This window comes from Protopterus annectens, chromosome 4.part0, assembly GCF_019279795.1.
Source record: "Protopterus annectens isolate FY-2018-M chromosome 4.part0, PAN1.0, whole genome shotgun sequence".
In the NCBI taxonomy this organism is placed as follows: Eukaryota; Metazoa; Chordata; order Ceratodontiformes; family Protopteridae; genus Protopterus; species Protopterus annectens.
The window spans coordinates 1,734,505,727-1,734,523,192 of NC_056733.1; the positions used below are offsets into that span (position 1 = coordinate 1,734,505,727).

General features: G+C 35.9%; 1 protein-coding gene across 1 annotated transcript in view; it reads right to left on the reverse strand.

Moving 5' to 3' along the window:
* The window catches only part of LOC122799998 (cell adhesion molecule 1-like), an 886,925-nt gene that overhangs the window by 622,523 nt on the left and 246,936 nt on the right, over positions 1–17,466 (reverse strand). Inside the window, exon 3 of the mRNA XM_044069450.1 lies at positions 6,972–7,244. Within this exon, the coding sequence (XP_043925385.1) occupies positions 6,972–7,244 (273 nt within the window). The remainder of the gene's footprint in view (positions 1–6,971; positions 7,245–17,466) is intronic.

The window sequence follows — 17,466 nt, forward strand, 5'->3', positions numbered from 1 at the left end:
TTTTGTTAGAAGGTCCTTGTGTTGACTCTATGGGCATTAAACAGATGCAGGACATATGCACACAAGTTGTTGGCTACCACTTGCAGTACATCCTTAATCTTGTTATGCTTGTGTGTTACGTATTAACCAGAGTACATTGTTGAAATTCACGTGCACAACCTGATATTTGTTGTATAGCTGTAAACATAAATTTTTGAACTTATATTATTACATCATTGGTGTGTATAAACATATTGATATTGCTTTCCAATATTTTCCTATTAGACCAATGAATGTCATACACATATGTCTATACCTATGTCTTGCCTTTGACATGGCACATGTTTGTGACATATGCATTCCTTTTCATGTCTGTTTGGGCTATGTACACCTACTTTTGTAGGTAGCAGCCAGTTTGCTGCTTTGCTACAGTGCTGCTGTTTGGCATTGTGCTAGGTTGCTTGTCTTTCATATGCATGGTCTGAGGTTCGATTCTGTTCTCTGCTAGTATTCCTCAGCATGTCATGGGCTGCGTTTGCTCCACTGCGCTGTTGCTTGGCTTACACTTGCACATACCTCTCAAATGTACCTCATCTGAGGTCTTAAAAAGTTCATGTTCCTCGAAGTTCCACATTGAAAAGGTCTGCAACACATTCAGTTTTAGGAATTTTTTAAGTGAAATCCATGGTAAATAGAAATGAATCATACTAATTCATTAAAAGTATCTTCTTTATAAGTAAAACTAGCATATTTTAACCATCCTATAACCTTCCTAGCTGAAGTTGTTAATAAGCCATTAGTATGTGCTCCACATTTTGCCCATTTGTTCCACATTATGAGGGCTAGTATTCCTCATTTTGGTCATGAAAGGTTGAGAGCTATGCACTGGCATGCCTGACAGACTACTTGGGCATTGGAATCAATATCCAATATGTACTGTGGTCCCTATTTATTACCCTGTAACACAACTGCCATCGGTCATACACATCCAGGTATGACTGCCACACAGTTTGCAACATGTCACACCATAATAGTGCATTTCACCATGGCTGGTATGCATCCCCACCTCGTTTGTCAACACTCCATTGCCAGTGTTATAGAGTGTGTCCTCTGTATATGTTAGCTTTCCTTAATGTTTATGTTTGACCTTTGTCTACCATGTCTTGTGATATTTGTTATTTGTGTATACTGTGTTGGGCTTCTCCTCCTCTTTTTCTGTCTTTACCTTTCCTTCTATTCTTAAGAAAAAAATGGGGCCTATTGCCACCAAAAAAAATTGCCCACACCCCTCTGACTGTCAGATTGTCCTATTGCAATGTACCCCTTATGTGTCCCTCTCCTTCATCCATACCCCAACTCTGCATTTCTATCTCCCTATTTACTTGGTTGTGTGTGTTTCCTGTGTTTCTCACACATGTCCTGCACCTGCTGTTAGCTACTGTTAGCTGTGGCAATGTGGCCATGATTGCCCTTTGTTTTTCTTATTTTTTTTATTAGAAGTTTTATGGATTCTGTTAGAATCTATAAGTGAATGCAAGTATATTGTATTGCTAAAATATTTATGGAGATATCCCATAGCTGTATCTAAGTTTACTGGAGAGATTGTTGATGTGTATTTATGAATGTTATGCAGCTTACATTGAGATAGCATTTTGTTAACTTTGTTAATGTACATCAGACCTTATGAGACAGTTTTCATGGCATACGGAGTGTCTGTAACTGATATACAGTGTGCCGTTGCTACTGCTCAGCTGTCTTATGTGTCAAGATATTCAAGGTTGCCTGAGGCATATTTACATGTTGTAGGCTTATCAGCAACTTTTGCTTTGATATCAGCAAAATGTGATGGATTCCATAAACTTTACAGAATCTTACCCATGATGCAGATTATTTGAAGGTTAGGAACAAGTGAAACAAAAAAGTAATTGAGATGCTGATATATTTTTCTGATTGATAAATGAACTGAAAATACATTTGTTCATGAAATCAAAAACAGGACTGAAATATCATTGGGTTGTTTAGGAATTTAAAACATTTTTTGGATGGTAATAATCTTCAAGTAAGTGATCATGATAGAATTGCTGCAATCTATATCCTGAAATGTAGAAGTGAACAGAGAAAAAAGGTGAGTATTAGTTGCTATCATGGGAGCATGAAAGTAATGCAGAAGAAGATTAAAAATGTCTGCTTGGCAATATGGAACTGGTCTCACACTGCAAGTATTATTATTAAATAAAACAGAAATGATTACAGTGGTTAGTACAAGTAAAAGGAAAGAGGTAATACAAAGATAGCAAATAAAAATAATGTATGTTTTTTATTCTAAACATTGTTCTTAGAGGGATTAAATAAGAGGAATGCAAGCGATCATAGCTGTTAAAATTGACTGTTGTATAGCACTCATGACGTGCTTTCTATTGTTAACTTTGTCATGTATTTTTAAAATTAATTTTCTCAAATGTTGCACAATTATGCCATGCAAACTGGCAGCCAGTCACACACAGAGACAACCTCCTTTTCACTTCACTTGCTTAACCATTTGACAGTATAATTTCAGAAGTCAGCCCATCAGGACCACATGTTCAAACTCCTACATCTAGACTTCATTGTATAAATCATTTCTTCTTCATGCTAGATGCCAAATTTTGGTCTTTCATCTTATATTAGAGACATTTCCTTATACACCAATTCTTCTCACAGCTAAAGTTTCACATTCAGGAACAGGCTAAATACAAATACCCCCACACTCTTGTCTTTATTTCTCTTAGTCTGCTATCCTAACTCTTCTTTTAATTCCTCCATGGAAATTCATACTCTGCTTCTTCACATGGTTATTGCTTACTTGCTGTTTTTGTAAATATTGTATGTACTGATTTTCTTTGTTGCCGATTATCTGTTCTTACTACATCTATGAAAATTGTACATATGTTTTTCAGTATGTCTGAATTTTGGAACAGTGACTCAATGATTTTGCATTTCATTATCACACACACATACACACACACACACACACACACACACACACACACACACACACACACACACACACACACACACACAGGATGCAGGTAATTCAATGAAATACAAAGTCACTGAGTCAGTCTTGACTAATGCCCGCTACTGAAAGTCACAGTTTATGAAGTCACACATGTGAAAAAAAAAATGACCTCAAAAGAAAAACACTTTCCTTTCCCAATCTTACAAAAAAAAAAAAGAAAAAATATATAACATTCTGTCAGAACAGAGATGTATTATAAAAAGGTTTTTAAGGTAAGTTGCAATGTTAGGGTTACAAGATATTAGTAAGAACAGTGTTGGTGGGTGAAGCCCCCACCCTGCACCACTTTACTAACATCTGCTAATCTTAACCCTAACTACAGTACTAACCATAACTATAAAATATATATCCATTAAATATATAAATACTGTGTATTACTTGTACCAACACAAATGTAACATATGTGTAAGTAAAATAATATTCTGCATAGATATATATATATATGGATCTAGGACGCATGCTTAACTAGCATATGTCCGAATCACAAAACGTCGAACACACATGCACGAAAGCGCTTAACATTGAAAAGCGCTTCCGTGTATGTGTAGTTCAAAAACAAATCTACGTTTCTGCAGGGGGGCTTTGCCCCCATGCACCCCCCACTTTAATATTTTCACTCCAAGATTACAGTACTGTGGGGAAAAGGGAATTATCCCTTACCCGCACTGTAGTTCGATCTACGAAACAGGCACACATACACGGAAGAGCTTTTCGATGTTAAGCGCTTTTGTATATCTGTGATCGATGTTTTGTGATTCCGACATATGCTAGTCGAGCATGTGTCCGGATCCCATGTATATACATATATATATATATATATATATATATATATATATATATATATATATATGAAAAAATGTGGATATACATCTGCATGACTAAACTTACAAGTACTTGTTCATGTATTTAGACAGAAAGAAAAAATGTTTGCATTTTCATATTTTCATGTAGTATTATATTAACTTAGTATGTAGTTAAATTATATGCAGACAGTGTTTATAGGCCAAGAAACATGTATTAGTATTGTAGATGTGTAAGAAAATAATTTATGTTACAAGTATGACTGCATATACAAGATTTCCAAAATCAGTTAGGCACTACCCCTATTCAGAGTGGATGTTGGGAGAGGGGGATCTGAAGCAATGTTAAGTGAATCTCCAGCACTTACTTTTGTAAAAAAAATAATCAATATTATTACTTCTCTATTACTTCTGCTTTCCTTTTAAATCACCTCCTTTTATGCTTACATTTGTTTAGGAAGAAAAGTAGCAAGCACATGCTTTTGTACAGCTTAGGAAATGAAAACTTCCATGACATGCTAGATTGCTCTGTGTGTCTGCAAATGTAGGCTGAACAAAATTCAGATTGTTACATGCATAGCTAAAATATAAAAAAAAAATTCTACCACAACTGTATTTATATTTATAAATGACAGAAAAGGAACGTTTGTAAAGTATAAGAACTCAGATTCTGATGTATATTTGAACAAACCCATGATAAGCAAATTTGCACTAAATGTAATAGCTTAGAAATAATAATCCTGTACTTAATGTTAATACAAAAAAATGAAATACAGGTAAACAAGAATTGTCATATGTCTTCTCTTTATGGCAGAGGAAGAGAACTTGCATAATAGGAGACAACAGGATAGGCACCTATGCAGACTAGTTGAGTCCACTGGTAAGGCTGAAAAAAGTAGTAAAAAGTATTGCATATTTAACTGATTTATTTTATATATATGTAAAGGGAAATGTAAAATTAATTAATAATAATTCAAACAGAATTGAAACTGAAGCACTAGAGTACATTCAGTACATTAAAGCAAGCAAGGGAGATATATGTCAGTATATAAGTGTAGTACTTCTGTCTTTAACTGATTTTATTAGTGTATATAAAGACGTACTTGATAGATAATAGTAAGTGAAGCAATAGAGTGCTTTGAGCACATTACTGCAAGCAAGAGTGATATATTTGAGTATATAAGTGCAGTAGTTCTGTTTTTAACTGTTTTTATAAGATATATATATATATATATATATATATATATATATATATATATATATATATATATAAAGGGTATTCCCACTGCACTGTTGCAAACAAATGCATATCAGCAGGCACAAATATAATCATTATGTTTATGCAGGAGATTGCAACATGGAAATCCCACCATTACACGAAAGCAAACACTGCCATGTCAAGTATGCATAGGCACTTTCCATAAAATGTCAACCCAAAGTCTGCAAAAGCACTTCACATACCGTTTCGAACAAAATTCTGCATAATCATTGCATTTACATTTTCTTTTCATTCAATAGACATATCTGAAATAAAATAGTTTTAAAGTAAGAAATTTAATACTATATTCCCCCCTTTTCTTTCTGTTTTTGTTATTTTATCATTGAATTCCTTTGTCCTTCTTCTATTTATGTTCATTTTTTACAGACAAAATCCTTCAGTGTGACCCAGGCACGCACCTCCCAGGTTACTGAGCACTCATCCTCTGCCCATGGTACCAGTCCTGCAGGCACCCCAGTACATGGTAGCATGGCAAACCTCACTAAATGGATGCTTTGGGAATTGGTTGAGGGCATGCTGGAAGTGATAGTTGATAGGTGGATCATGGAGGTCTTGCTTTAATGTGTTCAAGCACACTGTCCCAGCTGGTACCAACCACCACACCACCATATGTCCCTACCCCTTCAGCACTGGTGTTTTCCTCTGCCCCACCATCTGGCAGTGGACACATTTGAGGGTCTGTGGGCTAGAACTCCTGCTGGCACTTCTTCCGCCTTTCTTCCGTTATCCTTTTACCTACATCTTCCTACCTATTTCCCATCCAAACTACCCTCTTATATAAAAAAAAAAAATTGAAAAAATGGGGGGCCAGTGCCCCATCAAAAACATTGTGCCACTCCTCCCCCACCTCCTCTGATCAAACTCTCTTGATGTTTTCCTTCTGCCTTTCCCTCTTTGTTGTGTCTACCCTAGTTCGATCTTTCCTATCTTCTCCTTTCTATTCTTTAATGAAACCATCAGGGTGTTCACATAAGTATATCCCTTATAAAGCATATTAAACCCCCTTATTTTTTTAAATATTAATAATAAAAGCTGGACTCTCTACCACTTGCCTTATGTGTTTTAAGCATGACTGAGCATAGACACATCTGTCTGCAATATCTGAAGACATATTAAGTAATACAAAACGTACAGCTTTTACATATACTTCTTATCTACTTAATGCTTAGCTACTTTACATTTTTCCCTGAGGGGCATATTTTTCAAAAAGCCTATGCTTTTCCTTTACAGCATTAATGCCTTGTGCTTAACTTATTTCCTTAGCATCACTTCTCATTAATAACCACAGCATAGCTGCAAACTGCAGGACCACGAATATCACCCTAAGTCCTTAAAGTTCTTATAGACTGATTAAGCTACAAAATGCTGTTTTTACTGAGCATTTTAAATCAGAATAATCCTGTTATATCATAAATACTCAGGATTTGGCAGCTTTGAAATGCATTTATAGGTGGTGCTTTTCCTAGTGGTCATCCCTGTCTTCCTGATTTCTTCCCTTTTTGTGGGGTGTTAAAACTGAGAGAGAAAAAGCCCTATACTTCTTGGGTATGCTCTATGAGCTAATGTTCTGTCTGAAGCAAGTGCTTGAGCTCCATGAGATGAAAAAGCAGTTGGATAGCTATTCCATATTTTAATGTGTTGCTGAAAACTGTAGCAGTTAGTCTTACATCACTACATCCACAAAGCACTTTGCCATGAACTACAATGGCCTTATGCACTACATAATTACTTTTCATTCATACATCTCACCTGTTAGTAAATACATTATTAACACCACAAAAAGAAGTATACCACAGTAGAGACTCAGTACATTACAGTTATAACTTTCTTGTAAGGGAATAATTCAAGGACTTACACTGAACATTGATGCATTGTACAGCTTTGTTCACTCCTATTGCATTCATTACTTTACAGCTGTAGTTTCCACTGTCTGCCTGAGATACTGATGATAGTTTGAAGTGATTTTTGTTAGAGCTAAGGTTGTAAAAGCTACCAGTCTCAAGAATTTTCTGCCATGTGTAACTGGTAATGGCTGGATTGGCATCAGCTGTGCAGCTCAGTGTAATAGCATCACCTTCTTTAATAATTCCTTGTGGATTCACAGAGATGCTCACATTTCTTGGTTCATCTGTTAAAAACAAAATACCATGTATGCCATTATATATCTGCAGGGCAAATATAGAAACTGACATGTCCCTGCCTTTCTTGCCAATAGTACAATGAATCTGTCCTGTAGTATGTTCACAAGCTATAATATAGCCATATAAATAATAATTTAATTAATCAAAATGCATGAGTTTCATGATACATGAAGGTAACACCTCTATACACAGATTTTATAGGTAGTTAATCTAGTCAAATAAAACATGAAAACAGTATATTAAAAAAAAATCCTGTTTCAAATGACCATTTGTTTTCACATAAGAAGTTATGAAATGTGTCAACATTTTCTGCATTTATTCATGTAGTGCCACTGATTAACTGCATAACCTTTGTTACTCTCTTTAACTCACCCACTTTTGGACAATAAAACTTCAGGCACAAGATGCCATCCTGGCTTCTCATAGATATTCTTTAAGTAAGTATGTTTCTCAATGTGCATGTGGTGGTGAGGACTTAGGCTCATAATCCACACTACTGCTGCTGATTATTATGTGAGGGAGTTGGCCTTTGTAATGAATGGCAAGTGTGTACTGCTGCCTTGGGCAATAATACCTGATACATTTAGATAAATTCCAGACTGTACAGTTTAGTAGCAGGGGATAAAACTCTATATTCTCTACAATTCAACTACTTCACTCTCAGTCCAATGCCTTTCAGTATGTTCTTACCAAAAGTAATTCAAACAGTAATCTCTAAAGCAAACTTAGATATATCAACTCAATAAATAATGAACGAACACCAACCAAATAAAAATCTGGACGCCGACACTGAAGAATCACTGCTCGTCCTGGTGATGAAATATGTTAGTTTATTGTAACTCCACACGATACAAAAGACAGGGTTTAGCACTTTCAACTGTTGTACACAGTCTTCATCAGAACAACATACTGCTAGTATTCTACTGCTTAAATACTCTACTTTTTTGAACTTAATTGAATAATTGCTCTAGTTGCCGCCAAAACTTTAAAGACATACTAGTCACAATAGTTGATCAAGGATATCTACAATTTACCCTTTACTATGTATAGGTAACACATACATTGACTACTAATACAAAATAACATAGGTTGTAAATTACCTACTCTAATACATCCTGCCGTTTATCATAGATCTCATAATATACATACTATTTAATAAAATAATCCCCCTACTATATTTAATATACAAGTCCATCTAAAACTATCAAACTATTGCATGTATATATATATATTGAATACTAAAATACTATTGTAAAAATCATAAAATAAAAGTTGATATTAAAATATCATATACAGTTACTAAACATAAAAGCAAAATGTTTCACTACCACCTTATACATATCCACAACATGCATATCTTCAGAATTGTTTAGTTGCATGTGATCAAATATACTAATAACAGAGTCACATCATCTTGTCTAAAATCCATTATGTGAATGTGCATAACTACATCTACGCATCCCTTAATACGTAGTGATTGTTTATTGTACACAAAATACAAGATACCTGATACAAGATACATAATGTCAGGTGCTGTAGATGTATCAAACCTATACCTTTTCAAACTCACTTATAATAAGGCTAAAAATGGTTTTATACTGACAAAATCATTAAGACCAGGTTTGCGGGTGGAATCTGTCAGGATCTGCCATCTACTTTCTCTTGCTGCCAACTCCATTTTCCAATTCCCTCCAAGTGGTGTAATGAAAACCTGATCAATGATAGCAAATGTAAAACCATGTTCTGTCCCTTGCTCCATAATGTGCCTATATAATGCATTCTTACTATCACTTTTCTGTATCCGGTATAGGTGTTCATATACACGCTTCTTCAATTGTCTTTCCGTTTTACCGATATAGTGGGCATTGCACTGTGTGCAATTGGCTATATACACTACCCCTTTTGAACAGCAATTCCCGGTTTTACATCTAATAAACATTCGATTGATATCATCTAACCTGATGGTGTTGGCTGTGTTAATATATTTGCATTGTTTGCACCTTCCACATTTTTTGGTTCCCTTATGTGTATCTACTTCATCCTTTCTATGGCTAGCCCTCTCCAACAGTCGTTTAATATTGGGCGCCGTTTTATATACACATTTGGGTAATTTATCCCATCTTTTTTCTTTGTCCATGGAGACTAATATTGCCCAATGTTTCTCTAAAATTTCTTTGACCAAATGTGTGTAAGGTGTATATGTAAGTAGGCACACTCTTCCCTGGAGTTCGTTTGGTCCTTCTGTTTGGTGGAAGGTGCAAACAATGCAAATATATTAACACAGCCAACACCATCAGGTTAGATGATATCAATCGAACGTTTATTAGATGTAAAACCGGGAATTGCTGTTCAAAAGGGGTAGTGTATATAGCCAATTGCACACAGTGCAATGCCCACTATATCGGTAAAACGGAAAGACAATTGAAGAAGCATGTATATGAACACCTATACCGGATACAGAAAAGTGATAGTAAGAATGCATTATATAGGCACATTATGGAGCAAGGGACAGAACATGGTTTTACATTTGCTATCATTGATCAGGTTTTCATTACACCACTTGGAGGGAATTGGAAAATGGAGTTGGCAGCAAGAGAAAGTAGATGGCAGATCCTGACAGATTCCACCAAGAAACCTGGTCTTAATGATTTTGTCAGTATAAAACCATTTTTAGCCTTATTATAAGTGAGTTTGAAAAGGTATAGGTTTGATACATCTACAGCACCTGACATTATGTATCTTGTATCAGGTATCTTGTATTTTGTGTACAATAAACAATCACTACGTATTAAGGGATGCGTAGATGTAGTTATGCACATTCACATAATGGATTTTAGACAAGATGATGTGACTCTGTTATTAGTATATTTGATCACATGCAACTAAACAATTCTGAAGATATGCATGTTGTGGATATGTATAAGGTGGTAGTGAAACATTTTGCTTTTATGTTTAGTAACTGTATATGATATTTTAATATCAACTTTTATTTTATGATTTTTACAATAGTATTTTAGTATTCAATATATATATATATACATGCAATAGTTTGATAGTTTTAGATGGACTTGTATATTAAATATAGTAGGGGGATTATTTTATTAAATAGTATGTATATTATGAGATCTATGATAAACGGCAGGATGTATTAGAGTAGGTAATTTACAACCTATGTTATTTTGTATTAGTAGTCAATGTATGTGTTACCTATACATAGTAAAGGGTAAATTGTAGATATCCTTGATCAACTATTGTGACTAGTATGTCTTTAAAGTTTTTGGCGGCAACTAGAGCAATTATTCAATTAAGTTCAAAAAAGTAGAGTATTTAAGCAGTAGAATACTAGCAGTATGTTGTTCTGATGAAGACTGTGTACAACAGTTGAAAGCGCTAAACCCTGTCTTTTGTATCGTGTGGAGTTACAATAAACTAACATATTTCATCACCAGGACGAGCAGTGATTCTTCAGTGTCGGCGTCCAGATTTTTATTAAACTTAGATATATACCAAGTCCAAAATGGCCATTTCTAGGAATATATCTTGTTCGTCAAGGTGTAGTGATCTAGGAGTTCATATATATATATATACATTTGGGGGTGTGGGGGGTCTTGGCTCCCCATATCAGGGGGTTGCAGGGGGCAAAAAGACATCTAGAGGAGAACAATTTTCAAGATTCGCTCTTCTCCTGTAGTTTCATTCTTTTGGATGGGGGCTTCAGCTTCTCGGTACTCAATGTTTTGAATGCCAACATCAAAAGGGAGCCAATTCAAACTTGCTAAGATAAGTTTGTATTCTCATTCACAATCTTATTCTCACATCAAAGGTCTGAATTAGTAAACACTATTGAAATAGCCAACTGCAACATATAAATCATGTAAGCTGTAGCAAAGTTGTCACTCTTCAAAGGGTAGATGCCAACAGTAGTTTTAGCATGCAAACGTATTAATGAACAACAACTACCTACAAGCACTGGAACTGAATAATGAAGTTCTTTACTTGAAATAAATACAATCAGGAAACTCACTGCACTCACAGATGATTTCCTCTAATCTTTCTGCCATTAACGTTTTATAACCCAAAACACCTTCAACAAGGTTGAAAATTGGCTATTAAACCAACAACTAATGCTAAATCCCAACAAAACTAAGTTACTTCTCTTCAACCCAACAAATAGGACCAAATCACCTTCATTCAATATAACAGCTAATAATGGCACCATCATCTCCCCAGTAACCCAAACTAAACTATTGAGTGTCATGATCGACGACAACCTTAGGTTTGATGTACACATCAATCAAACCATAAAAACTGTTAATAAAAAATTTGGCAGCCTCTATAGGATCAGATCATTCCTAACCCCACAAGCAAGAACTGCTATTGCCCGCACCCATCTTCTATCAACCCTTCTCTACGCCTCCCCTCTCTTCTCCCACCTGAGTAAATCCGATCTAAAGAAATTGTCTACATGCTACAACCACATTGCTAGATTTGCAACTGGCTCACCCTACCGGACCCACCATTGTCTGAACCTGAATCTCCTGGGCTGGCTGGAACTACACCAACTCCTCCAGCTCAACCAGCTCATAGTTGCCCATAAAATACTCCACCACCCAGACACTACTCCAGCCCTCAGAAACATAATTCGCCCCTATAGTAACAATTGAACACTTCGCTCATCCATCAAAAGACTAGTACTTATGATCAAATCACACCACACTGCAGGTGACTCCCTCTTCGCCATCTCTGTTGGTAAATACTGGAATTCACTACCAGATGACATTACCCAAGAACCCTCACCAATGCTATTCAAACACAAACTTAAAAGCCACCTTATGCCGCATTGGTTATGTCCCTGTACCAATCCTAACTAGTACCCTATACCCTCTCCACCTCCTTAACTTCATACAAATTACCCTAACAGTCCATCCAAACAAGATGATCAATCATATTAACTAATCTAGGTATTATTGCCTAAATAAAATATCCTAAACCTAGGTAATAAGGTATCAATTACCTACTACCACAACTTACAAAATGTCTCATGCCTCATGGATGGATGTATTCTGCTATGCCTATAATTAGCATGTATGTTCTGTAACTGATATCATTGTACTATCTACTTTTTCTTTATCTATTCACTGTTACTTAATGCTATCTACCTAAAAAATTTGTAAATTGTTATGTGTTTGGAGCTTTTCTCCCCGGGACTCCGCTGAAAATGGATATGTATACAGTCGGACCATCCCGGTCAACAAATGTAAAATAAATGTAAAATAAAATAAATAATAATTCAGCAGTTTCCAGACATTCACAGGTAGAAGTTTTTGACAATAAGCTAGGTGCCTCTGAACTTTATGCTGCCTCATTCTATTCCTTTAAGACTGTAATACACATACATACACACCAAGAAGCAAGCATAAACTCCAAATGTCTGCCTGAATAGTGGAGCTAAACTCAACTATAGAAGGAGGGGGTAACTTTAAAAAGTCTGGAATTACTTCCTGGACTGAGACAACATATAGCTTGTTCAGACCATTTTAGAAAAGTCCCCCTTCAATGAGTCACTATATAAGTCCTTATTTCTTATATATTTATATGAAATCTAAACATCCTGTTTGCAAAGCATCCCTTTTCATTGGACTGATTTGGAGCTGATTTTCTTGACATTGATTTCTCAAACTTATAACAACTTTATTAAGATCAGAGTCTCAGCTACTCATTCTGCAAGTGGAAAAATCATATCACTAGCATTGTTTCATATACCAAAAGCAGACAAAAGTACATGCCAGGCAGGGAAGATGCAGAGAAATTAAATATCACACTGGACAGAATGGCTTAGACTTAAAAATCAGTATTGAAGGAGACCCAGGCTATTAAAGCTGCTCAAACAGGGCAGAAAGAGCAATTCAGGATGCTGTCTGTTATGAGCAATAACCCATAAAGATATAAAGATGATTATGGACTCATTGTAACAGTAATGAAATCCACTATAAAGAAGATAGAATGGGATTACGAGGTATGGAAATCAAGTATGGATGTGTTGTGTGCTTTATAATTCACTGCACAAGATATACATACATGTATGTGTATGCGTGTATGTATGGATGTATATATTAATATATTATTTTGAAAGCATGGTAAATCATTCCTGATGTTTTCTGTAGGACTGGTATTCTGTATGTATATCAAAAGCAGAATATGGACAGTCTAAGTGAAGTGGTGTGTTTCTGCAGAACACATTTTGGTTTTGTATAGAATTCATAAGATGATCAGCATTCTCCAAAAACAGCATGGCTTTTAAATAAGAAAGCAGCCCTAAAAAGCACAGAGTAAGGTTATCCTTTTGTTAGTTAATTGGTTAGTCATTTTGTTTGTGAGGTAGTTTCTTAATTAATAAAGATTATTAGGTTAGCCTTAATAAGCTGATTTTATTATATATATATATATATATATATATATATATATATATATATATATATATATATATATACTTTTTTTTTCTTCTAGTTTCAGTTCTAAGGTAGCTCAGTCTGAGTTTACACTATAGTGTTAAGGGGAAAAGGAGACTTGATTAAATGAATGATTTTAATGCTTTTATTGCCCTTAACATAATCACCCTTTGTAATCACTCCCTTGCTCCAAATAACCTGATTATATATAAATAATAAATGTTTTGATGTTTTCATTATACTCAACTAAGATCACTTGTTCGTGTGTTTCAATAAAGTGTATTCCATTTTTTTTCCAATTTTAACTCAACTGTGGACTACCTTACTATTTTCTATTATATTATATTGTATTAGGTATTTTACACTTTAATTTTTATTAGTGAACTAGGTGCATAATTAGTCATAATGAGCAAACAGTCCAGATTTTTTAAACATCCTGTTACTGGTAGACTATGGGAGTTACGTCCCTCCACTGATTGTAATATGATTGATTTGTTCTATGTGGCACAGTGTATGAAGTGTTTTCATTTTTATGTTGTCAAGACCAACAGGAGATTAAGAGACAGGGTTGGTGATCATATTTATTGCACACGGAAAGGCCAACGTTTTAGCGCACTTGCTAAGTACACTGTTGAGCCTGGCAGTGAACATACGTTTTTATTTCAGGTTTTATCTGTTGTACATGATCATGGTAGATTAGGACCCATTAGTTACACCACTGAAAACATTGAATTAGAGTGGATTTTGAGACTTGGTGCCCATAGACATAAGGGGCTTAATGATTCTGTTCCTATTAAATCTGCTTTATGGTTGAAAAGACTCAAATAGTCTATGGTTACACATTATTATTATTTTAAATGTATGGAGATATATATAAATTCAACATGTTTTTTTAAATTGGGCCATTGATTGTATTTTTGGAAGGACTTTTATTAGTTAGTTTATTAATTTATTGACTAATTGGTAATTGGCCTCTCTGTATATATGGATGCTGCTTTTATACTGTTTTTATGTCTGATGAGGCGGTCTTTTTAGCTGTGAAAGTGCTCACTTTTGGTTCCACTCTGCAATAAAGGATTTTTCCTACAATTTTTTGTCAGCGTTTACCTTCCAGATTGGGAAATATTACTGTTGTAGGTGCATAACAGTTTACTATGGTTTGTGCAAACGACATTCTGTTGGCAGCACTGCTGCTGTAAATCAGAATGTCATGCACAAAACATAAATGGATGGGATAGTCAAACATACTTAAGCGAATGCAATAGTGCATTCACATAAGTGTATTCGACTATCTGCATGGAGATCATGGTATGGTGGCAAATGGAAATTCATCTTTATCCCGACTGTAGTGTGATCTTGGTTTTAGAATATATCAGTAGGGGGGTGTGGGGGGGGGGCTTGCCCCCCTGAAAAAATATGATATTTCATATAGGATTCTGATTTACATCAGCTCCTATACAGCTATCATGTGATGGTTTTGGCCACAGTGTTGACTCAAATATGTCAATCATTTGGGTTGATATTGTGGCCAGTCAGAATGTTTGTGTTGGGGTTTACTTTTCATTGTTTCAAATGGCAAATGTTTTGCCGTTCGAACAAACAATAGTAAACTATGCATAACAAAATTCAAGGAATGAACTTCACACCCTCCACACTGCAAAGTTTCTTCTTGGTTTCTTACTAAAAAGAAAGCAACATCTTTCATAATACCCCCCACCCATATGTTGCTGTTTGACAGTCAGTCCAGACCACTGATTTCTGTAGCTGCAGTGAAGATAGTATCTGCAGAAAGAATTCTTCTTGGCATCTTTCATTCCCATTCAGACTCAGTCTGAGGCATAAGCCTCATCAAGAGAATGAAGGCAAAAGTCATAATCCAGTTAGATCATAGAAGACTCTACTACAGATAAAGAACAGGTCACCCGATATCTGTAGACTGTAAATCAACAACCTTAAATCCATCAATTTCTTGGCAAACTTAGTCATTAGTTTTAATATCTAACCCTAGGATTTAATAAAATCCATGTAGGCATAATGTAGAGCCTACATGGAATGTATCCATGTATACAGCCACGGTTCCACCTTGGCAGTGCATCATGCATATTAATGATGGCTCACTGCTGAGGAAGAGCATAGGAACAGGTATATTGAATTGATGTAAGGAGAAGTGCAGAGGCTACCCATGGTTGTGGATGCATATAGAGTAAGACTCCCTGTACTGCTCCCTGCTACTGTTGAAATGCTGTGAATTGTTTCAAATGTGTAATATTTTTTTTTTTATCATTTATTTCCTTACTGTATGTTTGAGTGGCATGGCGAGGTGCATAGCAATCCCAAGCTGTGCTCACACATAGACAGCTGACACCTGCCAGACATCTAAAAATAGAAACTGGATGTCATTAATTATCATAATTAAGTTGTTTTTTTTTTGTTTTTTTTTTGTAATTGCTGCTTGCGTGGCTCATATATATTGTCAACTGCTACCAGACATCTAAAAATAGAAACCAGATGTAACTGATTATTTATTTCTGGGTCTGTTTCAGCATGTTTGCTTGCATAGCATGGTGCTTAGCAACACTAATAGGTAGTATATGTGAAGGTATACTAGTTTTCATAATATCCAAGTAGCTAAATGGGTAGAGTAGCAGTGACAAGATGTCTGTAATTTAATTTATTATATATGTTTAATTTTAAAAGCAAATTTGTGAAATATGTCACTGCTGCACTGTGCTCAGCACTGCTTAAACATGCTAATGGCTACTACTGCTTGTGTGGTGCTAAACTTCACTAAAACCTCAGTTGTGTGAGTTGCCACTCTGCTTAGCTGGACTGTGTGCTGCTAAATAATGCAGAACTTTTTTGAATGTTGCTCAATGACAAGTAAGTGTGGGAAAACAGCCTATATTAGGCATAATAGGTGGGAATTCTGCACTATTCTTTCGAGTCTAATTGAATGTTGATATGGCAGGTAGTGATGGTGAAGGTGCATGCTTTTGGGCACAGAGATGGGGTGTTCAGAAGTCCAAGGTCTTTGTTGGGCTGCTGATAAAAAATTATGAACCCAGGCTGCTGTAGGAAGATTTCCAGGGCTCAGAATGCAAGGTGAAGGCCTAGGACCAGTTGGCCTGGGAACTTACCAGTGCTACTGTTATCCGCTGTACTGTTGAGCAGTGTCACCATTATGATGACCTGAAGAGGAGAAAGAGAGTAATGTTGGACATCTGGGTCTAAGACACACGAGCCAGGAATACCCCACAAATACGTTATGTTTTCCACTGTTTTGTCAAACTGCAAGCTGAATGTCTGCAAAACTGGTATGCATAATGGTGTCCTTTTTTTTTAAACAGCTGTAGCTGAGAGGGCTTGCAATGTTGACTCCCAAACCAGGTGCCTGGCCAGGTTGTGCCATGAGTGTGGTGAGTATGAATTTATTATGTTAACTGTAGTGCAATAAGCAAGAAAGCAGTGGTGGTGCAGCGGTAGCATTGTTGCCTCACAGCAAGAGGTTCTCCTGTTCAGTTCTCGACTGGAGTGCTTTCTGTGTGGCGTCTACATATCCTCCCTGTGGTCAAGTGGTGTTCGAAAGACATGTGTTAATGGGCGTGCCTACATTGAAGGTTGGGTGTTGGGCTGGCAACTCGGCACCATAAAAGTTCTACTGCCAATTATTAGCAGACCAAAGTTCCGCTGTGGTGACCCCTAACCGGGAAAAGACGATACTGCAATAAATTACACAATAAAAAATGTAGTGCACTAAATG